This window comes from Pantherophis guttatus, chromosome 10 (assembly GCF_059756535.1).
Source record: "Pantherophis guttatus breed Tessera chromosome 10, ASM5975653v1, whole genome shotgun sequence".
In the NCBI taxonomy this organism is placed as follows: domain Eukaryota; kingdom Metazoa; phylum Chordata; class Lepidosauria; order Squamata; family Colubridae; genus Pantherophis; species Pantherophis guttatus.
The window spans coordinates 13,963,126-13,987,249 of NC_142072.1; the positions used below are offsets into that span (position 1 = coordinate 13,963,126).

The 24,124-nt window shown below is 38.9% G+C and overlaps 1 protein-coding gene across 4 annotated transcripts in view; it reads left to right on the forward strand.

Moving 5' to 3' along the window:
- Nucleotides 1-24,124, forward strand: part of LOC117663464 (lethal(3)malignant brain tumor-like protein 3) — a 54,656-nt gene that overhangs the window by 12,911 nt on the left and 17,621 nt on the right. For 2 of the 4 annotated variants that reach the window (XM_034413684.3, XM_034413683.3), the window contains exons 2-15: nt 2,238-2,335; nt 4,473-4,620; nt 5,283-5,337; nt 6,771-6,859; nt 9,967-10,071; nt 10,995-11,136; nt 12,734-12,825; nt 13,588-13,739; nt 14,542-14,618; nt 18,005-18,090; nt 18,647-18,757; nt 20,619-20,733; nt 20,855-20,957; nt 22,911-23,075. In XM_034413684.3, coding sequence (XP_034269575.1) covers nt 2,295-2,335; nt 4,473-4,620; nt 5,283-5,337; nt 6,771-6,859; nt 9,967-10,071; nt 10,995-11,136; nt 12,734-12,825; nt 13,588-13,739; nt 14,542-14,618; nt 18,005-18,090; nt 18,647-18,757; nt 20,619-20,733; nt 20,855-20,957; nt 22,911-23,075 — 1,481 coding nt within the window. In that variant the 5' untranslated portion in view covers nt 2,238-2,294. Of the gene's footprint in view, nt 1-2,237; nt 2,336-3,391; nt 3,457-4,472; nt 4,621-5,282; nt 5,338-6,770; nt 6,860-9,966; nt 10,072-10,994; nt 11,137-12,733; nt 12,826-13,587; nt 13,740-14,541; nt 14,619-18,004; nt 18,091-18,646; nt 18,758-20,618; nt 20,734-20,854; nt 20,958-22,910; nt 23,076-24,124 lie in introns of all 4 variants that reach the window. The other 2 variants (XM_087876389.1, XM_034413685.3) reach the window with 2 other exon arrangements.

Here is a 24,124-nt window from a genome sequence, read left to right on the forward strand (position 1 = left end):
TGCAGTAGAAATGTTATCTACACTCTTTAGGGATAGCTAAATAATTAGTAGAAAAAACATTGTTTTTTTTCTCTTTGGATTATTACTGTATATACTGAAACAGCTTCCCCCAACCTGGAAGATTTCCAAAGGTATGGATTTCTACTTTTAGAATTTCTCAGCTTCTGTGTCTTTTCTTAAAATTTTGAGAGCTAAATCCCAGACATTTGGAAAGTCCAAGATGGTATTTTGAACAGTATGAATAAATATCAACATGATCTTGGAGCCCACTTCAATCTACCAGGTACTGGCAATCATTTTTCTCTTTCCAGATTTGGATTTCATACACATGGCCCTATAAATATAAATTAAATATAAATATATATTTGTAGGGCCATGTGTATGAAATTCTCTGTCATACCCAGGTTTTTGTAGTTTGCTTCATGTTATGGCAATATATATTTGCACCATGAACACTGAAGTAAATTAATACATGTGTCTGTGACATAGTGGTAATACTTTAGAAATTGTTATAAAAATAACATTTGCCCTACATTTCTTTGATAGAAATGTCTTCTGTACTTCCTTCCAAAATTGTTGGGGATGAGCACAATGGAGGTATAACAAATAGAATAGAATAGAATAGAATAGAATAGAATAGAATAGAATAGAATAGAATAGAATAGAATAGAATAGAATAGAATAGAATAACAGTTGGAAGGGACCTTGGAGGTCTTCTAGTCCAACCCCCTGCTTAGGCAGGAAACCCTACACCACTTCAGACAAATGGTTAACCAACATCTTCTTAAACACTTCCAGTGTTGGAGCATTCGCAACTTCTGGGGGCAAGTTGTTCCATTGGTTAACTGTTCTCACTGTCAGGAAATTTCTCCTTAGTTCTAAGTTGCTTCTCTCCTTGATTCGTTTTCACCCATTGCTTCTTGTCCTGCCCTCAGGTGCTTTGGAGTATAGCTTGACTCCTTTGTGGCAGCCCCTGAGATATTGGAAGGTGGTTGATTGAGCAATAACAGATCCCATCTACCCCTCTCCCACTCCACCTCCACCCTTCTCCATGTGTTTTTGGTTTTAATATTTGTTTTTAACTTTTTATGTTTTAGATTTTATGTAACTTTGAGCTGCCCTGAGTTACCCTATGGTAATATGGGTGCCAATACATTTTATAAATAATAATACTAATAGTGGATCACCTTATCAGTGTCTGCAGCAAAATCTCACAGACTGATTATATACAACATATAACCGAGTTGCCAAAATCATATATTGGAAGGTTTACAACTTATTGACTATGACTGGGGTTAACGTGGTTCTTTTTGGATACAGAAGATCATTCCTGACTTAATTTTTTCTTAGGGGATCTAGTTTTGGCTTCATCTTTGCCTTTGATTAATGAGACATCTCCCAGGGATGCTTTTACTGCTTAGTAATGAAATCTGATCTCAACTCTCATTTTTTTCCTGTATCCCCAAGTCTATGCATTCAACTTATATTCTTTTTCAACCTGGGTCTATACATTTACATAAATGAATGGTTCACTACACTCAAGTTGGAAACCTCTGTTTGGTTGAATATAATTTACTCTTCTGTTCAGATATTATTATTATTGCATAAAAGACTAAAACCAACTTCTGTACATGTAAAAACAAAATCCCATATACAACTATAATACATTATTTGCAGGGTTACAATACATAGTTACAATATACTGTATCTCTCAATGTTAATAAACATTACTGGAGTTTAAAGGATTCATCTTGGTTAGAAAGAAGCTTTGAAATTCAATTAAGTCATCATACTTGGTTCAACCAGTCATTTCTTGACTGTGTCCTTAAAGGGCTTTTTTTTTAATGAAATGTCTATAACAGCTGTTAAAGTCGTTTGTTATTCTTTAAAGTACTACAACATTCTCCTATTGTTGCAAAGAATACACATACGGTAGCTTTCTCCTCTGAAATTTTTCAATGTAAATGAGTGTCCAGAGGCATTTACACAAATTTCCAGACTTCTCATCTCAGAGGTTTCTTCCACAATTAAAATATCACCGGATATGTCAGCTGTTTGTGATTTGGGGCTTAGGCATGAGTGGCATAGTATTTTCATTAAAGTCCATGGTGATTAATTCAATTGCAGGAGATTACGAGATTCAATTAATGAAAGGCTGAAAAAGCAAGAGAGAGGGAATTTGTTACGTAATAAATATTTGAAGTATTTTTTTCATTGCCGACTCTTGGATTTTGCAGAACCCAAAGACAGGAATCGTTCTAGACCAGAACTCAAGACTCATCTGTTCTGGACAAATGGAGACCTTTGAGAATTCTCATCAGGAGAGTAAAGAGAGGTGATACCGTTTGCTTGCTTTCTTCATTTCATTAAAATACATCTTAACATGGATGTAGTCTTGGGGTACAATCTGCATTTACAGGTAGTCCTCAACTTATAACAGTTTATTTGCTGATCACTCAAAGTTACAATGGCACTGGAAAAAAGTGACTTATGATCGGGTTTTTTTTCAAACTTACGACCAAACCTTTTGTGACCTTCCGACAAGCCAGGTCAATGGGGAAGCCAGATTCACAACAACCTGGTTACTAACTTAACACCTGCAGTGATTCACTTAATAACTCTGGCAAGAAAGATCATAAAACGGGGCGAAACTCACTTAACAAATGTCATAGCAATAGAAATGTTGGGCTCAGTTGTGGTCATAAGTCAAGGACTGGTTATATCTTTACGTATTAAAGATATAGGTGCACATCTACGTTGGAAAGGTCACTTTAGAACAGGAGTGTTTTTGTCAGCGACGGCCACCTGCAGCCCTCTGCCAGCGAAAATGGAGCTCGAGGAGGCTGTGCACAGCCTACCCCCCCCCCCCCCCAGCTCCATTTTTGCTGGCAGAGGACTGCAGGAGGCTGTCGTGGCTGAAAACGGAGCCTGGGAAGGCCGCGTGTGGCCCTCTCAAGCTCCACTTTTGCTAGCAGAGGCACCATGTACCTGTCCTTCACTTTTTCCAGGGGGGTCCCACAGGCCAGATCTAAGCATCCCTGCTTTAAAAGAAATAAGAGGATAAAAGCTTCACATCCATAGTTTTTGAATTGTGTAAAATCATTTCTAAAAGGCTTCTGGATCCTCACACCCAGGTTTTGGAAAGGATATTGAAAACCAACAGGAGGGCAAGAAATGGGACTGTGTAAATGACCCAATCATATCAGAATATCAATATCAGAATATCATTTGCAGAGGAATCTCAGTTTGCTTTAATTCGGTTTAATTTTTTTTATTAAAAATTGAAGATGGGTATTGGTGATCATAGTTTCAGAGGGAAACAAAAAAAAAAGGAATCCTAACTCTTATGGTGTTAATACAAAATGCAATTCTTTTTTTTTTAACTTTGCAGTGCCCCTCCTGGATTTACTCCGTTGTAGGCTATTATATCATACATTCTGTGTGCAGTTACACAGTGTATGTATATGTTTATTTATTCCCATTTATATGATCACCCATCTCATCCATGCAACTCTGGGCCAATGCTTCAAGTGACATCATCTTTGTCTGTGGTTTTCGTGTCCATAAAATCCATACACTCCTGGTTAGAGGGAATTAATATCGAACAAATTAACCACATTCATATATCATGTTAAGTCAGACTGATATGTCAATTCATTGTTGGTTTGTTTAAGTTTCCTAGTTAGGTTAGGGTAAATGTAGCATGTGATTTCCAAACAGAGAATACCCACTCTTTCCTGAGCAGACAACAGCCTTAAAAAATCAAATTGAAATGTAGAACTAAGAATGACAACTGTTTGCTAAGCAGTTGAATTAATGCTCTATATTAAACCATTCTTGTGGCTTACTATCCACATGCCTTAGTGTCTGTGCTGAATCAATTCAGAAGACTTTAATAAGTTGGCTTGTCAATAATATGAAAACAAAGAATTAAAGAGCAGTAATACAGAAGAATCAGCAGGAGTGGTGCGGTGGCCTAGAGGTGGAGCTCTCGCCTCACAATCAGGAGTCTGTGAGTTCGATCCTAGGTAGAGGCAGATATTTCTCTCTCTTTGCACACATTTGCTGAACAAAACTCCGCATTGGTGACAGGAAGGGCATCCGACCATTAAAACGCTTTGCTTGGTCCATTCAGTTGCCCAGACTCCACCCTGCAAGGGATTATGGGGTCGTTAAATGAAGATGAATGCAGAAGAATCAGCAATGATAAATGGAGCACAACCCTAAATGCATGCCGAAGTACCAATGCTGATTATCTAACTTATGAATGAGAGTTTAACACAGGCAATACCAGATATAGACACAGATATACACCTCCATGCACATTACCTCTGATGAATGTAGAGCCCCACAATGTTATTTAAATTGTAGGTTTGTAGGGAAGAAAATGGTGCAGATTTAAAATATGTTAACCATTGGTGCCATCTTAGAGACCATGTTTTCTAAGTGCATGTAATTGCATCTTTTGGTAGACTGTCTAAGGACAATACCACCAACTGTGGGAAACAGACAAATAACAGTCAGATTCGTGAAACCGATAGACCCTCCAAGCGGCTTCGAAGGAAAAGGAAGCTGCTTTTAGATTCTGAAGAGGAAGAAGAAAATGGAGACGAGGAGGAGGTAATTAAATGTGATTTCTTTAATTGAAACAGTAGCCAAAAGGCTATAATGAAACTTGTAGTGATAAGAATTTACCACGTAAATTTAATTAACCCTTTTACATTTAAGTAATATTTTTAGAAATATTACTTATTGTGTCAAACAAACCAAACCAAACCAAACCATACACATTGTATACCTATAAGTCTGATAACATTGTGGTTTTACCTTAAAACAAAAAGGGGGAAAAGAAGATTATTGGACACATTGTATCCATATAAATCTGATAACATTGTGATTTTACATTAAAACAAAAGGGGAAAAAAGATTATTGGAAATCTTGATGCTTTACCCTTTTATCAGGAAAAAAAATTATTGCAGAATCAGATTTTGAAAAGCAACACATACCACCATTTCACTACTGGAAATTAGAAATTAGTTGACCTGTTGAAATTTAGCCATCAGAGAACACTACTGCATTAGAAAGTTTAAAATTGTTATTTTGCTCTAAATGGCAGATAATGTATTTCAATGTATTTAGTTTATTTGTTTCATTTATATTCGATATTTCTGCTGGCAGTTTAAAATACTAAGCAAAAAATAAACATTGCAAAAGAGTGAAAATGATGTTCGATGATATATGAAAAATGTCAGTGTTTTTTCATCTGGTTTGTATTATCTAGGAAAAGAATAAATTGAATCCGAAAAACCGCAAGAATGCAAAATCAATGAAGCAAGGTAAGGGTGCGAAATTGATCTTTAACTATTCCATAGCAAAATGCTGCTATAAATTGAGTACTTTGGCAACCTCTGTAATAATACCCAGAGTACTAATGTTACAAAGAGCATTCCATCAATTTTACACTTATCTTTATAGTCTGTGAAATGTATTACTTGTAATCCTTGACTTACAACCATTCATTTAGTGACCATTTGAAGTTACGACATTGAAAAAAGTGACTTATGACCATTTTTCACATTTATGACCGTTGCATGTTGCAGCATCCCCATAGTCATGTAATCAAAATTCAGACACTTGGCAACTGGCATATATTTACGACTGTTGCTGTGCCCCAAGATCATGTGATCCCCTTTTGTGACCTTCTGACAAGCAAAGTCAATGGGGAAGCCATACTCACTTAACAACCATGTTAATAACTGCAGTGATTCACTTAACAACTGTGGCCCAAAAGGTCCTAAATTGGAGCAAAACGCACTTAGCAACTATCTTGCTTAACAATGGAAATGTTGGACTCAATTGTGGTCATAAGTCAAGGACTGCCCATATTAGAAGGGCTACAATATTAGAACGTTTCCCTTCATGTCATCTGGCCGCAGTCTCTTCTGTGAACAGTAAACGATATATGCAGTCTTACGCTCTCTCCCCTCCAAATTGCCAAAATTGTTTGTTTATAAATAAACAATAAAACACAAGTGCAAAATTTGAAATACAGAAAAAAAAACCCCAAACCTGAGAGAAGAGGCTATCAGATGCTTTCTGCAAGCCATAGCTATTCCTAGAAATTTGACAGACTTTACAATATTTGTCCAAGTTAAATCTTGTAAAGAAGGAAGGTTGTGAATTTGTTGACAGAAAAAGACAACTAAAATTTCCGATAATTGGGTTTTTGAGTGAGGTGTTACAAATGGGCAGTATAACAATATATATATAAATTGTAGATATAGTATTATATTCCTACTTACTTTTAAGTCCCATTCCAAAGAATTGAATCCTGAGTAAATATATAATACGAGTTTGTGTTGTAAATGTTATAAATGAGAAGATTCACGAATCCCCTAAAAAGAAGGGATGATCATGGCATTGGACTGTGATTTTTGAAATCTCCTATCCAGCTATTGTGATGAGAAGGTTAAGTCTATTCAAACAAATATTCACATGATGAGTAGAATGAAATATATATATAATCCTCTGTTCAATACATAAGTGTTCACTTTTAAATGTGATAATGCCAAAATGGTAAAATACATTGTTGTATCACAATGCAAGCATTAACTATCCTGTACATTTTCATTGCACACAATTGCACAAGTATATTATGACAAGTGTGCTGTTGCTTGTCCCACGTTACTCTTTCCACAGATCTTTGTAGTTTCATACTCTTGTCTCCCAGAAGCAATTTTTTTTTTTCATTCTTTGTTTGATTTCTCAGCTATTCCTGCAAAGAAGAATGTTTGGAACTGGATGACATACTTAGAAGAAGAACGAATGCCAGCTGCTCCCTTGAAACTTTTCAAAGAGGTTTGTAATCTCCTAGGTGTTTTCTTGTGGATGAATATTGAACACAGGTGGTCCTCGACTTACAACCATTCGTTTAGTGACTGTTCAAAGTTACAACGGCACTGAAAAAAGTTGATGTATGGCTGTTTTCACCCTTAAAACCGTTGCAGCATCCCCACGATCATGTGATTGAAATTGAGACGCTTGGCAATTGGCTCATATTGATGACAGTTGCAGTGTCCCAGGGTCATGTGATCACCTTTTGTGACCCTCTGACAAGCAAAGTCAATGGGGAAGCCAGATTCAATTAACTGTATTACTAACATTAGAACTACAGTGCTTCACTTAACAGCTGCGACTAGAAAGGTTGTAAAATGGAGCAAAGCTCATTTAGCAACGGTCTTGCTTTGCAACAGAAATGTTGGACTCAATTGTGGTTGTAAGTCAAGGACTACCTGCATGTGAATATCTCTGCATTTGCCTTTGAACCAGAATTTTTTGTGGGTGGGAAAACTAAAGAACCAGATCCTGTAATGAGATGGAATGTGTTAAGGATATTGAAATCTTATACATCTACTCCCTTAAAGAGCTCTTTTCTTGGAAGCAATAAGACCAAGGTGACTTCTTCAGTGCTGCAGACAAACAAGCCTGAGTCCATCATAGTTCTATGAAATCTACAGAAGCCCAAAACAGCCTTGTCGTCTTTATTATTATTATTATTATTATTATTATTATTATTATTATTATTATTATTATTATTATTATTATTATTATATGGGAGTTTCACACTGGTTTTGCATCTTTCCAAATAAGGTTTGTTGCAGTGTGGAAATTCATTTTTTTTAACTACCTGTTCTGTGGGCGTGTCTTGGTGGGCGTGGTGTGTCTTGGTGGGCGTGGTAGGGGAAGGATACGCAAAATTCCCATTCCCAGATGGAGGTGGTATTTGCCGGTTCTCTGAACTACTCAAAATTTCCACTACCAGTTCTCCAGAACCTGCTGGATTTCACCCCTGGTCTGTTGATGTGGAGATGAGTATTCCTTCACCTCCTTCTTCATTCTCTTTCCTTCTCTTGCATAATTGCCTGTAGAAGAGAGATAGAATAGAATAAAAAATTTTATTGGCCAAGTGTGATTGGACACACAAGGAATTTGTCTTGATCCATATGCTCTCAGTGTCCATAAAATAAAAGATACGTTCATCAAGATACTAGTTTTCTCATGGCATCCAAGCAGGGAACACACATCTCTGCACTCCTTACGAGTGCTTGAACCATAAAGATTTATTAAATCTTCGCCCTGCATTTACTTTGAGTTCAGTAGAGAGAAGTTGCAACTAGGGTCAAGGTTTCTTGTTGGGAGGAAATGGTGGGCATCAGAAGGAAGGAACAAGACAAACCTCTTATCAGTTTTTGCCTGGAAAGGGATTGAGTGCAAGCTGGGGTGTGTGTGTGTGCTTTATTGTGCATCTTGCTTGTTAAAAGGATAGTATGTGAATTCACCATTTTAATCTTCACGTTTAATTTTTACCCACAACCCCTGTTTTAATTTGTGTCTATGAAATTGCTCAACACCAGGATCATATCTCAGCCAGCAACTGTGTAAAGCTAGTTTTCAGCTTTGGTAATTAGCATAGTGCTGACATTAATTGGTCCTTGACTTTTAGCATGTTGTAGATTATCTTATTAAAAAGTAATCATTACAAGTGAGGGTACAAGTAGCAGCCAATTGCCATATCTAACAATATGCGCAAAACCAAATCATAGAAATTGTGAACATAGCATCCTTCCCGTCCATGCTAAGTTATTTCAATTTCTTCAAATAAAATGGAGATAATAGAAAATGCAGCATTGGGAAGAATCTTGATTTGAACCATATTTTACTGCCAGTTTTTGTATGTAAAGCTCAGCTTCTTAGAGGAATTTTCAAAAACATTTTTTATCTTTCTTATATTGCTATTTTATGACATTGTAAGCCGTCCAGAGTCACTTGATAGTGAGATGGGCAGCACATAAATTGAATGAATGAATGAATGAATGAATGAATGAATGAATGAATGAATGAATGAACGAACAAATAAACAAATAAACAAATGAGCAAGATTTTAAAAAGTCTTTCAGCTGTCAGCATTTTATTTAATGTTTGCCTGAGTCCAAATTTCAGTATAATACTGTCTCTTGTTCTGATGCTTCTCCAGGTCAGATTCAGTAATTTAGTTCAGACACTATATTATATCATGGTGTGAGCTAACTAAAATTTAGGATATGAAGCCATTGTTAGGGTATCCAAGTGTATAAGTGTCAAATTTAACATCATAGCAATTTGCCTCCATTTCCCCCTTTTCTATTTAACTTCTTAGATTTATTTCCATCTCTGGAGTGTAGCAGTCTCAGAGTATAAGGTAGTCCTCGACTTATAAACATTCATTTATTGACCATTTGAAGTTAACAACAGTACTGAAAAAAGGACTTATGACCCTTTTTCACACTTAATACCATTGAAGCATCCTTGTGGTCACATGATCAAAATTCAAATGATTGTGAACTGGTTCACATTTACGACCGTTGCTGTGTCCCAAAATCACGTGATCCCTTTTGCGGCCTTCTGACAAGCAAAGTCAATGAGGGAGCCAGATTCACTTAACAACCGTGTTACTAACTTGACAGCTGCAATGATTCACTTAAGAACTGTGGCAAGAAAGGTCATGAAATGGGGGCAAAATTCATTTAACAACTGTCTTGTTCAGCAACAGAAAAGTTGAGCTCAATTGTGGTTGTACGTCATAATTGTATCATAACAGCACTCTGTGTTTTTACCAGTTAAGAAATGAACATTCCATGGATTGTCATTAAGGCATCATTTTAGACTAGAAGCACAAGTCTGTCAATTCAAACACTGCACTAACTGATAATTAAACTTTAGTAGTTCTTCATTTCTATAAACAGCTTACTCTCACATAAAAAAAACAAGAAAACATTTTTTAAAATGTCAGTTAAACCTTAATTATAGAAAAGGAATACTGTACACTTTTGATATTCCTGCTTCATTTTTTTTTATTTTCCGCACATTTACCTGGCAACAAGAAGTTTGTTAAGTCTACAATAATATTTTATTTCTTTCTACCGTAGTTTCAATCCTTTCCACAAAACAAAAATGGATTTAAAGTTGGAATGAAGCTTGAAGGACTGGACCCTGAACATCCATCTTTATTTTGTGTTCTTTCTGTTGCTGAGGTACTGGTCTGACTTTTTAAAATAACGAAGAAAATAACTGGAAGACAGATGAAAAGCATGTCGGTGATCAGTTAATTAATTCTGGCTGAAGTTAATGCAATGCCTACTGGCTTAAGGAATGCTTTTTTAAAAAAATTAATATACTCTATTGGCAGTGTTGCTATACATTGATAAATGAACTGAATATTTTTCATCCTCAAAAAAAAGATATTGGTAGCCTGAAAAGATTGACAGATAAAACTAACAATCTGAGCATCTTTAATTGGCTTTTTATACAGTTCTTGTGTATGTATTTTAATATCAGCTTGTGCCAAGCAGAAACTTCTGTCAGCGTTCCAGAAAACCCCCTACAGAAAGTAAAACTCTGAAGCAAACATTTTTCAAAGTTCTATTTACTAGAATAGGTAAACTGGCACATCTGGGAAAACCTGAATCTGAGAGGTCCGGGTTTTCCCTCAGTAATTCAAAACCCCCAAAACCATCCCCTCACTCCTCAGTCGATCACAGGCTCCAATCACTATCTGTCCCATCTTGAGACGTCATTCCAACCACTCCTTCTCCAGATGCAGGATCGGCCTGACCTTGACCGACAGGAAGAATGCTATTCTTCCCCTCTACTAAATCCCCCCTCCTACTTTCCCACACACGAGAAGGTGGCAGTATGGAAGCTTCCGGCCTAATATGGCTTCCAAAGCTGACAACTCCACTGTTACTTTCATTGTATATGCTTGAGTTCTACTAAGTAAAGGGTGTAAAAACGGTGTCTGTGAACTGTAGCACCACCAATAAATTAATACAATTAATGCATCCACTGTTAAAAGTTAATCGTGTTGAAAATGAAATAGGAGCATAATTTTTAAAAGCAGGCTTTTTTGTGTGTTTTGCAAAAGTGGTAACAATCTTACCTTTGTGGTCGGTTGTAGGTGCAGGGGTACCGAATGCGATTACATTTTGATGGTTATTCAGAGTTTTATGATTTCTGGGTTAATGCTGATTCAACAGATATCCATCCTGTTGGCTGGTGTGAAAAAACAGGTCACAAGCTGCTCCCTCCTAAAGGTAGAGGTGTGTGTGTAGTGTATGCATATGCGTATATTTATGTATGTATGTATGTGTGTGTGTATGTATATGAATATATGTATATGTTTTCTGAGGTTTTCACGGGTGTTTGTATGTAGGTCTTTGGTTATTCGGGGTTTTCTCCCGCGTGAAATTGGAAGTGTCTTGGCGACGTTTCGATGAAGTCTCATTCATCATCTTCAGGCTGGTATTTTCGGCTTTGTGCTTCTTTGTGCTTCGTGATTCTGCGATCACACATTGCTCCTAGAAGCACGAAGCCGAAAACACCAGCCTGAAGATGACGAATGAGACTTTGTCGAAACGTCGCCAAGACACTTCCAATTTCACGTGGGAGAAAACCCGAATAACCAAAGACCTACATATATGTATATCTATCTACCTATCAGTATATCCGTCTGTCTGTCTGTCTGTCTGTCTGTCTGTCTGTCTGTCTATCTATCTATCTATCTATCTATCTCTATCTACCTACTTACCTACCTACCTACCTACCTACCTACCTACCTTTATAAGCATTCTAATCAGAGATGGGACTTTGGACTGTAGTATTTGGACTACAGAGCCTCTTGTAAGTGAAATTTTTCAGGAGAAACAGTTATTTCTAGGTTGATCATCTTGAAGTGCAACTTTATTTAGAGACCTTAAATTCTTTTCCTTCCCCCTCTTCTCCAAGTTGTGATGAAGGGAGTGGACACGTCTGCTCCTTTTTCCCAAAGAACAGTGTATTCCCATTTTCTACAAACTGGGAGCTCTGCTCTTTTTGAACTACAATCTGATCAAGGCTTGTTTCTGAGAAACTTAGTTTAGACTAATAATGCTTGAACCAAGTCCTAGCTTTAATCAAAAGACTAATCTCATGTTAAATCACTGACTTAGTTAAAAAGGAAAGAAGTGAGATTGATCCTGACACCCAGTTTGCATAATAGCCACAAAGTATAGATTTTTCATGAAAGATTAACTACATTTTTCTACTACTATGTGTGTCTTCGAATCAGTGTTGACTGCTGGTGATTGCCTGAACTAGTCCCTACAATTTTCTTGGCAGGATTTTGGGGAATGATTTGCCATTGCCTGCTCCTAAGGTTGAGAGAGAGGGACTGGCCCAAGGTCACTCAGCTGGATTTGTGCTATCATGAAAATAAACAATTAGGATCTTTTGTTTTGTTCTGAGGACTATATAATGGAGAATCTAATAGGAAAAAGCTTGCATGTATTCACATTGTTACTTAAGAAGTAATGCATGTTTTTCCATTAAAGTTGAGCATTAGAAATGTTAAATAATTGGAAATTCTTTCAGTGATACATAATTTAACAAATTAATTCAGTACCTATTTTGTTTCATACGGAGTTCCGAATTTTCAGATTAATGACTCACAACTGCACTATTGTATTTAAAACACAAGAAAAGAGAAAGGAGAAATATTTGTAAAAGCCTAGAGACCTTAATTGTTCCACAAAAACAGCTATCACACAAATTTCAAATGCTTCCCATACTGTTTCTAATTCTGAGAACTCAGGCTGTGGTACGCCACAGGCTGTTTTTTTAAATCAAAAAATCATTTTTCTTTTTTCTTTCTTTGCCTAGGTTACAAAGATGGGGAATTTAACTGGGCTTCGTATTTGAAGACTTGCAAATCTCAGGCTGCCCCCAAAAATCTTTTCAAGATCCTAAACACAGTGAGTAACAACACCAGTTTCTTAGTTGTCTCTTTCAAGTCCTTTCTACAGAAGGTATCAAGGTTCCTTTGGCTAATACTTAGAATTGGAACAAAACCGCAGAGAAAGAAGGAAGCAAAATAAAATAGGAACTATTATTTCTCATATATTTAGAATTCAGAGTTTATTGCCTGTATTTGTTTGTTTAGAATTCTGAGTTTATTGATTTGTATTTATCTGAGCAGAGGAATAAATTAGCTAAGCACAGCTGGCACAGAGTAGCTGGCTTTTTATCTCCTGTGTTAACCCTGTTCGCAGAACCTCCGGCATTTGTTCAGTGTTTGAGCTGAAAACATTTATTGATTCATGTTCCTGCTGCTCACCTGAGTATCTTTTTCTAGTTGCACATCCAGTGTTTTTCCAGGTATTTTGGTTCCTTTGGATTCTACTCTTGTCAAGTAAGCCACATTTGTTCACTCATATACCACCTGAGCCAATCCTTTAGATTTCAGTGAATAAAAAAGAGGTTTTTAAATTTTGCACTCAGAGTTTTACAGCTTTAGGGAAGACTTGCGATCAAGGTCGCACATCTCATGAAACCAATAGTTCAAATTATGATTTCTTAAAGAAAGCACAAGTCTCACAGCCTATTAAGCCAAAATCAAACATGTCCTTTTTTGATTTAGAATCCAGCAGTAAAACCAGATTTTCTTCAACTCAATGCAGACTTAAATGCTTCTAATGGCAATGGGTTTTTTTCTCTCTCTCTGTTTTCTCCTATAGCCAGTCACACCTTCTGGTTTTCGGGTGGGCATGAAGTTAGAGGCAGTAGACAAAAAGAATCCTTCCCTCATGTGTGTGGCAACCATTGCAGACATGTTGGATAATCGACTGCTAGTTCATTTTGACAACTGGGGTGAAAGCTATGATTACTGGTAAGAACAAGAATTTGTTATGTTGTTGAGAGCAATCGGGTATTATCCAGGAACTGCAGAATGTAAAATCATTTTGAGAAAGGGAAACCTCTGGAGCCAGTTCTGTATTCAGTTGCATCCAGCTTTATTCACCGTTCGGTTTGTTGAAGTTCTGATTGTAAACCCATGTTGAAATATGTACAGCATTCTATCCAGATAACTATATTTTGGATCACGTAGCTTGTCTACAAATTGTAATGAATAAAGAATTAAAATCTAAATTTAGTTTGGTATAATGTAGAATTATAAATTCAAACCATATAGCTTACCATGTATGAGATAATACAGGAATATGCAATTAGAAGAGAATATTTGTAGCTCAAAGTTGAACTGTGAGGTCCTTGGTGCTCTCTGAGCTTGATGCTTTTCGTGCAGACATTTCATTACCAAACTAGGTTACATCATCAGTGCACTGATGCATTGCAAGAAAACTACCAAGCTCACCAAGGACCCCATATACAACTTAAATTGACTCAAGAGTCTGTCTGACAGATGTTTTGGACAATAAAGGGTAAAATGGGTGTTTTAACTTTCTGGAAGTCAAATTTTCAGTTAGAGCTTGTTGAAGCTCCCTTTATTTCATAAATACAAAAAAAAAAAAATCATTCTCATTCTGGATTACCTTTTACGGGTCTTGAAGGCTTACAAAAGAGATGCCATTGGCCTACCCTATTGCATCCTTGAGATTAATGTTCAACATAGAAACATTAGGCAAGGTTTGCATAGATGTATTTCATCATGTATATATATACCTTTGGTGCAGGTGTGATGCAAGCAGTCCATATATTCGACCTGTTGGTTACTGCCAAGAAACTGGAACTCTCTTAACCACACCAGCCGGTAGGTTAAAAGCACATCATTTTCAGCTACTGTGATAGTATCTGCAAGGAATTTATCAGCTGCAACGGAATTACGTTATATTTCAGTCACTCTGCTTACACTGAGGAAGTCCTACTTACTTGTTGCACATGTTCTACAGATATTTTTAGAAACCATGTGTCCCAACCAAATTCTGAATCCTTGGAGTGCTAGACAAAATTTGGCTGAAAAAATTGGGAGTTTCAGCAGAAATTGATTAACAAAAGTATCATACAAGGAGAATGCAGGACCTGAATATTTTCTTCAAAAGAGCAGGACATTAATAAAAGAGAAAGATTGACTTCTTCCGTTGTTCTTCAGATTTACTGGCACAGTTTGGTTAGAACCTCAATTGATTCTTACTTTGTTGCTTGCCATATTTTTGTAGATATTCCATCAATTCCTGTAGTCATCTGGCTTGGTAATGACTGGAGTGCTAATCTCACTTCATCTATACTAGAATGATGCTAGGAATGGTTAGTGGATCTAGAAGAAAGGGTGAGCATAGAGCACGCTGGCTTGATACCTTCAAAGCTGACACAATGATGAACATCCAATAACTGAAAGAAGCTATGCTTGACAGGATAGGACGGAGAACACTTCCTATAAATTATAGGGTATAAATTAAATAAAGTCATCAAGAGTCAGACATGTCTGAAGAATTAGTTTAAACAACTAATACAGGCTCTTGTAAATAGGGAATACCTTCCAAGATATCTTAGATGCTGCTATTTGATTGTATAGAATTTTGGTATGCTTCTTCCATCTTTGATCTTCTTTCAGTCAGTTACTATCAGTCCATTGGCAGCTTTGAACTTCACGCTTGCAACGTCTTCTTGAGTTCAGAAATCTTTTGGAACATTTTCCTTGATTTTCCATGTCTGTTTCCATCTTTCATATCTTTACAAATGTCATTATATTCTTCTAGTCTCTTCTAACAGCTCTTTGAAATTCTTTCAGTTCCTTCCTAAGATATTTCTCTTTCTTCTCTTTGGTTCTGAGTCTGCTTTTTTTTTTCTGTTTCTTGATCTCTTACTGTTTGATTTCATGCCACATTTGTTCTGGTTTCCACTCACTGAGTTCCTGTGGTTTTCTATAAAAGTAATTCCTGATGTTTTCCTTGAAAATGTTAATTCCAGATCATATTGTGGAAGCTAGCTTTCTTCTTCCACTTTAACTTGACTTAGAATTTGCAAATGAGCAGAGTGTGATCTGTTCCACAGTCAGCTCCTGAACTGAATCTTTGTAAATTTTTTCCACCTGCTTGTATCTATATGGTAGTCAATTTTATTCTCTGTATTCTTTTGGTTGTTTGAAAGCTATTAGCAATGAATAAATCATTGGCTTGGCAGAAACGGGTAGATTCTCCTGTTTCATTTCCATTTCCCAGGCACATTCTCTAAATATATTTTTCTCCTTACTTTTTCTCAGTTTAGCATTCCAGCCTCCAACCACAAGCGATGCATCATAACAGGGTTGTTGTTATAAGGAAAATAGAAGGAGGGAGAAGTATTATGAACGTTCAGCTCAGAGGTGGTATTCAGCAGGTTCTGACCAGTTCTGGAGAACCAGTAGCGGAAATATTGAGTAGTTTGGAGAACCGGTAAATACCACCTTTGACTGGCCCCGCCACATCTATTCTCTGCCTCCCGAGTCCCAGCTGATTGGGAGGAAATGGGGATTTTGCAGTAACCTTCCCCTGGAGTGGAGAGGGAATGGAGATTTTACAGTATCCTTCCCCTGCCATGCCCACCAAGCCATGCCACGCCCACCAAGCCACGCCCACAGAACCGGTACTAAAAAAAATTTAATCCCACCACTGGTTTCAGCTTCTTGACTTACCTATAAAGTAATAAACGCAGGATAAAAATCAAATAAATATCTTGCATGTTCTGTCAATTTCAGATTGAACTTGATTATAAAACCTATCAACAAACTCTTCTGCTTCAGTGGGTGAAGCATAAACTTGGAAAATAATTGGATCAAAGATTCACTACCGTGAAGTCAGTGAGATATTATAGAAGCACTGAAGACACTGTACCCAAATAGTGTCCTTGAGATACCCTTCCTCTTTTGTTTTTTCATGCCCTGAGTAGTAAATGATCTTTTTAATGGAGAGTGTCCGATTCCAGTCCATTTCAATTTGCTGATGTCTAAAAGTCAATATCCCATTGATTCATTTCATCTTTCACCGTATTGAACGTTGCTATGTTGATGCTGATTTATTGGTTGCTTGGTTGATTGATTGGTTGATGCAATTTAAAGGCCATCCGACTCCCATCGAATCTTACGTTTCACGTTCCTACTACTAAAAAAAAAAAAAAAGATTTTCCTGATTTTACTTCGCTAGTTGTTGCCGACTCTAAGGCATGGTGCTCATCTCCTTTTCAAGGCCATTCTGAGCCAGCACTATCTGAAGACATTTCCATGATCATGTGGCCAGCATGTCATCGCGGAGTGCTGTTACCTTCCCACTGAAGTGGTACCTATTTATCAACTCGCATTTCTGTGCTTTCGAACTGCTAGGTTGGCAGGAGCTGGAGCGAGGACGGGAGCTCACTCTGACATGTGGCACTCGGGTGTCAAACCTGGACTGCCAGCTTTCAGCTGACAGGCCCAGCATCTTAACTGCTGAGCCCTCATGCCACCCCAGCCCCCATGCCACTCTATTGTTACTATAATTTGTTGTTTGTTTATTTACAAAATATATCAGCTGGAGTCTCTGGGTGCATCTCAGGGGCAGGCCCATGTAGAGGGAATTGCAGTAATCCAAGCGGGAAGTAACCAGGGCATGAGTGACAGTGCGAAGGTCATCTCGGTCCAGGAAAGGGCGCAACTGGCGCACCAGGCGAACCTGTGCGATGGCCTCTCCACATCAGAATTGGAATTGATTTGTGTTCTTATTTTCCCCTCTTACTCTCTTTTTTACCTCACACTCTATTTCTCTCCCGACAAATCATAATTTATAGCTTTGGTTGTAATTCTGATTTAGGAGGAAATATGAACGATCAGTCTCCGTTGCAGATGCAGTGACAAGCGAATGGTTTGCCAGAAAAAGAGAGGCATGGGGAAGCTTAGTGGGGGGGAGAGTATATTTGAACGCAAGGTTCATTTGGGTAGTTGCAAAGTGGAAGCTTACCATAATTACAGACAAGTGAACAATCGCATAATGAATGTGTTTTTATGACGTTATTTTACTGCTTAAGTTGTTCTGCTCTACGGCCACAATTCAATTAAACTAACCCAAGCCACTCATAACCTAGGCATGTGATCTCAGAAGCTCAGTTCTTATCACAGCCATTCAATAATTAATTGATCTTGCAAGGGTAGGTGTAAACTGAGGATCATCGTCTGAAATCTCTTTACAGAATACAAAGATTTCAAAAGCTTCTCATGGGAGAAATACTTGGAAGAAACTGGTTCTCAGGCAGCACCAGCAAGAGCATTTAAACTGGTTGGTCAAAAGCTTTTCTGTTTTTCTGTTTTTGTTTTGTTTTTACATTGAATGAACTGTATCACCGAATGATGTAATTGCGTTTTTGTACTCTCTCCTAACCCATGGTCGGGGCACATTTATTTTGATTAGGATTGTCATCATTGTTATCAATTTCCCCTATCGCATTCGAAAATATCTAGATAAATTAGGTGGCAATCTTGGCCTTAAGTGCCTGTTACTAATGTAACACGCTTGCCAGAAGAGAAAGTTGGAAGCACCGGTTTCCGCAATTGAACAAGCTAATTTGTTGTGACATACAAAAAAAATGAGAATTGAATCGCCGTATTCACAAATCGGTCCAGTTGCATGTAACCGCAAATTACAGTTAAATTAAAGCAGAAAAATAGACATTTTCAATCTTTTCTTAAGACGTGTGATGGGGAGGTGGGGCACTGCTCCCGTCTTGTTCCATTAATGCCAGGATATGATGTAATGGAGTCTTCAAATATGCCCTTTAAATGATATAGGTATCGTCCTTAGTTGCCTCTGACTTCATATATAATTTATTTTATAGCGTCCAGCTCATGGATTTCAGAGTAACATGAAACTAGAAGCGGTAGATCGAAGAAACCCCATGCTAATTAGAGTGGCAACCATAACTGAAAAGGATGACCATCGTGTCAAGGTATGTAAACAAATAGCAGCAGTGAATCTCATAAAAATCTCCTAATAATTGGAAAGTGAAACCTGGTTTTACTTTCATTCTTCAGGTGAAGGTGAGCTGCAAAACCAAAGCCAGTCAGCCTCCTTTATTTGGGGAGTGGGGGGGGGGCAGTGGTGAAATCCAAATTTTTTTACTACCAGTTCTGTGGGCGTGGCTTGGTGGGTGTGGCAGGGGAAGGATACTGCAAAATCTCCATTCCTACCCCATTCCAGGGGAAGGATACTGCAAAATCCCCATTCCCTCCCCACTCCTGGGGGAAGGATACTGCAAAATCTCCATTCCCACCCACTCTGGGGCCAGCCAGAGGTGGTATTTGCTGGTTCTCCGAACTACTCAAAATTTCCGCTACCGGTTCTCCAGAACCTGCTGGATTTCACCCCTGGTGGGGGGGCTGAGAACTGGAAAAGAAAGTAGAATTTGCTTTGGCTTTGTTCTCCAAGGAATTTAAAGTTGGGTTTATTTCTGTTGCTGAGCCAGGGTGGGGCCAGTAATCAAGCAGGGAATTAGTCTGGAATCATTACGTAGGCACATAAAGGCAAATCCAGTCCCCCTTGAATGCCATTGAACCTTATCTAGTCTGCCCCAGGTGCAAATTGCCAGTCTGGGAAGATTCCTGTGAAATAGGCATTGAGCAATAAAGTAGTTAATTGAACTCTTCACGTGAGCATCTTGTTTTTCATGCCTGACAATTTTTATGCCATGAGATTCAGTGCCAGAGGAAAAAAAACTTTCTACCATAGAATCTGGAGGCATGGAACTGTAGTGATCTAAAGGCTAAATCTCGTAATCTAAAGAGCTACTTCTGTTCTTTGATTGATTGTCAAAGTCATATATGGATCTTCCAGGTAGATTAGTCTGGAGCCAGCAGAGACAATACTGAGTTAGATGGACCTACAGTATAATAGGAATGTCAGTCCTGGAAGCCATCTTTTACTTTGGATCTTCAGTGTTGTCACATTTAGTGCTGTGGGAAACTGAGAGGGGGGAAATTGTATGGAGTTAGGAGATATCTAGCCATAATAACATTATTTTCTCTGGGAGTCAAGGATATCCTGCCCTGCACCTGGAGTGGTGTGACTGGGAGGCATCTCCAATTGGGATGGTGCTTGATTGGACCATGTGATAGACTTGTGGGTGTTGGGCAGGGACTTGGACTTTCTTTTGGGTGGTTGGGTGGGGAAAACCTGGAAGCTTTCATATTCAGGTTTTCCCAGATGTGCCAATATGACATCTCTAATAAAATGGAACTTTGAGGAACTTCTAGCCTCGGAGTCTTCTTTCATTGGGGGTGTTACTTAGAACCCTGACAAGGAATCTTCCTGTGTTACATAGTAGTTGGACTCTTTATTCAGCTGCCAGAAAACTGGATTAGGTTCAATTCCAAAAAAATCATGAGTATAAATGCGAGTTATAGGTAGTCCTCGGCTTACGATCACAATTGAGCCCCAAATTTCTGTTGCTAAGTGAGACAGTTGTTAAATGAGCTTTGCCCCGTTTTACGACTTTTCTCGCCACAGTTAAGTGAATCACTGCAGTTGTTAAGTCAGTAACACGGTTCTTAAATGAATCTGACTTCCCCATTGACTTTGCCAATCAGGAGTCCGCAAAAGGTCACTGCAACCGTCATAAATATGAGTTGGTGGCCAAGTGTCTGAATTTTGATCATGGGACTGTAGGGATGCTGCAACGGCCCTAAGTGTGAAAAAACGGTCATAAATTCCTTTTTTTTTCCTTTTTTGGTGCCATTGTAACTTCAAACTGTCACTAAACAAATGGTTGTATTACCTATAGTAGTGATCCCTTTTTAATCTTCTTTATTAAGGTGCACTTCGATGGTTGGGATCATGCCTTTGATTTCTGGGTTGATGCTGACAGTCCAGATATTCATCCCATGGGCTGGTGTGCCAAAACTGGACATGCCTTGCAACTCCCACCAGGTAAGAGGAGAAATAACATTGGGGAGGGGGGTTCCTTCCCTCCCACCCCACATCCCCGGATCTTGTAATTTGGAAAAAGACGGAAACAAGGTTTACTCCTGAACTGGCTTTGTTTTTCTAGGGACTTCCAATGCAGCATCAACGCCAGCAGGACAAGTATGCCCTACTCCTGGTTGTCAGGGATTGGGTCATGTCAGGGGCCCCAGATACGGAACTCATTACACGTATGTATTTCCTGAGAGTTACGCGGCAGCTTTTCCCTGTATTTAAAAACCACACACCGCTTCAGTCAACTGTAAATACAAATGTGGATCTTAGTTCTAAAGTGTTGTGTTGTAGCTCCCTCTTGTGCTTTGTAGTTGGCGTCCCTCGACTGCCAGGCAAATAACTAGCATGATAGAAAAGCAGTATCAACATCTGTTAGGGAGATTCACGTGATTATTTGCGAGCTCTAAACATTTAAAGTCCCAAAGTTGATCTTCTCATATTTATTCCAGGAGGTGGGGAAAAGCTGGAATGGCTCAAAACAATATCCTATGTTTTCCCTTGCTTTCCACATCTAGCCAAATTTAATAGAGAATTTGCTCCTTGCTTTAGAGAAGAAGTTGTGTGTCATGGATTCTTCTCTGATGATGATACATCAGAATAATAGGGGCAGAATGTATATTCCAGATCTTGAAGTCTGTAGAGAGTCTCAGTCATCCAAAGTCATGGTTGTCCCAAAGGTGCTTTTTCAGGAGGCAGCTGGACTTTCTTGTTATTTTTTTCTTTGAAGACGTTTCGCTTCTCATCCAAGAATCTTCTATATTATATTCCTTCTGCAAGGAATATAAATCCTTCCATTCCCCACTATCCTGTCAGAGCTGAAGAAGCTTCTTGGATGAGAAGCGAAACGTCTTCAAAAACAACAACAACAACAAGAAAGTCCAGTTGCCTCCTGAAAAAGCACCTTTGGGATTCCAGATCTTGTCTGTGTATGTAGTGTGTGTATGTGTGTGTGTAGAGAGAGAGAGAGAGAGCACACCAAGATCTGTGAAGCAATTTTTTAAAAAGGTCCAGTAGAAATCTGGTCGCATGGATGAGTATATAAATTGGGTGTCGGCAACCCGCGGCTCCGGAGCCGCATGCGGCTCTTTGGGCCCTCTGCTGCGGCTCCCATCACTGGTTGGCCCCGCCCCTCGACCCTTTTATTTCTTTTTTGGATATTTTTGGAAATAAGGAACGATCGCCAGCCACAGCGGAGGCTTCCCTTTGGGCGACCCTCCTCTCGTGACCCTCTGGCTGGCTGTGGCTGAGCCGGGAGCATGCACACGCGCGGGGGAGACCCTCCTCAAGTGAGTGCCAAAGCGCAGGAAAGGCGTGCATGGGGCAGGCGGCCGCTCACTTGAGAAGGATAGGGGAGAGAGATAGAGGGTGAGAGAGAGGGGAATACAGGGAGAGGGGGAGAGGGAGGCATAGAGAGAATGGTTTTGTGGCTGGGTAGGTATGGCTGGGGGGTCATGTGACTGGGTGGGAGTGAGTGACATCGAGTTGGCCACACTCACCCAGGTTTTGTGGCTCCTGGTGTGTGTGTGTGTGTGTGTGTGTGTTTTTCCTGCGGGAAAAGGGTTCAAATGGCTCTTTGAGTGTTTAAGGTTGCAGACCTCTGATATAAATGATAGAGATCTGCCTAGAGAAACTTGAATTATGTTAATTATGTTATTTTCAGCATGGAAAACTTTGCTGATGGCTATGAAGAAGAGAAAGCCAGAGTCTACTGTTTTATTCTCCTGCCCCTTCCTTCCTACATTTATTCAAAGCCTTTGGTTAAATCATTCTTCTCTTAACTCTTCCTGCATGCTGCCTCTAGCTAGACCTTTTGATGCTCTATTTCCGTGCAAGGTTTTGCTTTTATTTAACGTTGCTCTCAGCTCAGCCAGATTCTCAGCCTTCCTAAGGAGCACTTGTTTTGTTTTCTGCTCACTAGGTCTGAAATATCCTTCTCTCCATAGAATTTCTCATTTAGTAAACAATTCGATTTCCTTCCCAAGCTCCATTTGCTTACCAATCCCTACCATTATTTTACTCTTGCAGGGCTGATGTGTTACATCCTAGCTTGTTTATTTAAGGTAGCCTTCTGTAAAAAAAAAATGAATCATATTTTTTGCAATGGGAACATTGTTTTGCTTTTGATGTAGGTTAATTGGCTGCCCTTATTCCGAAACCAGTCGCACCCGAGAGGGCTTGTTACAGGATCGCCTTGGTGGAGAAAAACCATCACTTGGTAGCGGTGCTCTCAAACCCAAGAAATCTGACATTTCAGCACAACTTACAGATTTGCAAGAAGATTCTCCACAGTCCAGGTGAAGCTGTAGATTGCATCCTAAAAACTGTTTTACCATTGCCCATGTTCTATTAAGCTTTTATTTGGTCTGACTACTGCAAAAGAAATTTTTTTTTGCCATTTTGCTGGCTTTTGTTCCCTCATGTCTGTAAATTTTGTTTGTAAAGTTTGGCAAAACTTTACATGCCTTTGAACTAGATTTTCTGTTTGTTTGTTTGCAGCACTGTGCTTCTCTGGCATTTGGTAGGAAGTGTACAATACAAGTCTAGCTGGGTAAATTGAAATGGTGCAAAGCAATGGTTCTCAACCCCGCAGACCACTGTGGGGGGGAGGGGCGTGACGTCATCACAGAGGGTTCTTGAAGGCTTGAAGAAATGTTATGATTTAAATCTTGAGTTAAGCCTTGTGGCTCCGTGGCCAAGGTCTGTGGCCATATTTAAAAGGGGTCCGGGGTGAGGAAAGGGTTAAGAACCATTGGTGTAAAGTCTATAGAGTTCAGACTTTGTTGTATGGTGGAATGTTTATTCCAGTACAGTTACCATAAGACGCACCTACCTTTTTTGGTGAGGAAAACCAAAGAAAAAGAAATCTGCCTCTGCCTCCCAGCAATTTTGCCTCGTTACAGCAAATAGCCTGCTTTACTTTCATTTTCGTTTTCAGCATAGCTTGATTTGCACAAGAAAAAAAAATCTGCTCCCAGCAATTTACCTCCTTGCAGCAAGCAGAAAAACAGCTGAGAGTCGGTGGCTGATCCAATCAACTTGTGCTAATTAGGCTGTGCTGAAGCAAACTGTTTCTTCTTGCTGCTTGCTGCAAGGAGGTAAACTGCTGGGAGGCAGAGGCCAAAGGGTAGGGGCCAATGGGTGGGCGGGGCTACATTCGGTGTATAAGACGCACCTAAATTCCCCCCCCCTTTTAAAAAGGTATGTCTTATATTCCCAAATACAAAAGAACTGAATGAGGCAAAGAACTTAATGAGATGAGACTGACATCTGAGCCAAACCTTATCAATCTAGCCGTGTGCATGAAACTCTCCTGGGTCCTGTTCCCTAGATAGATAGATGGTTT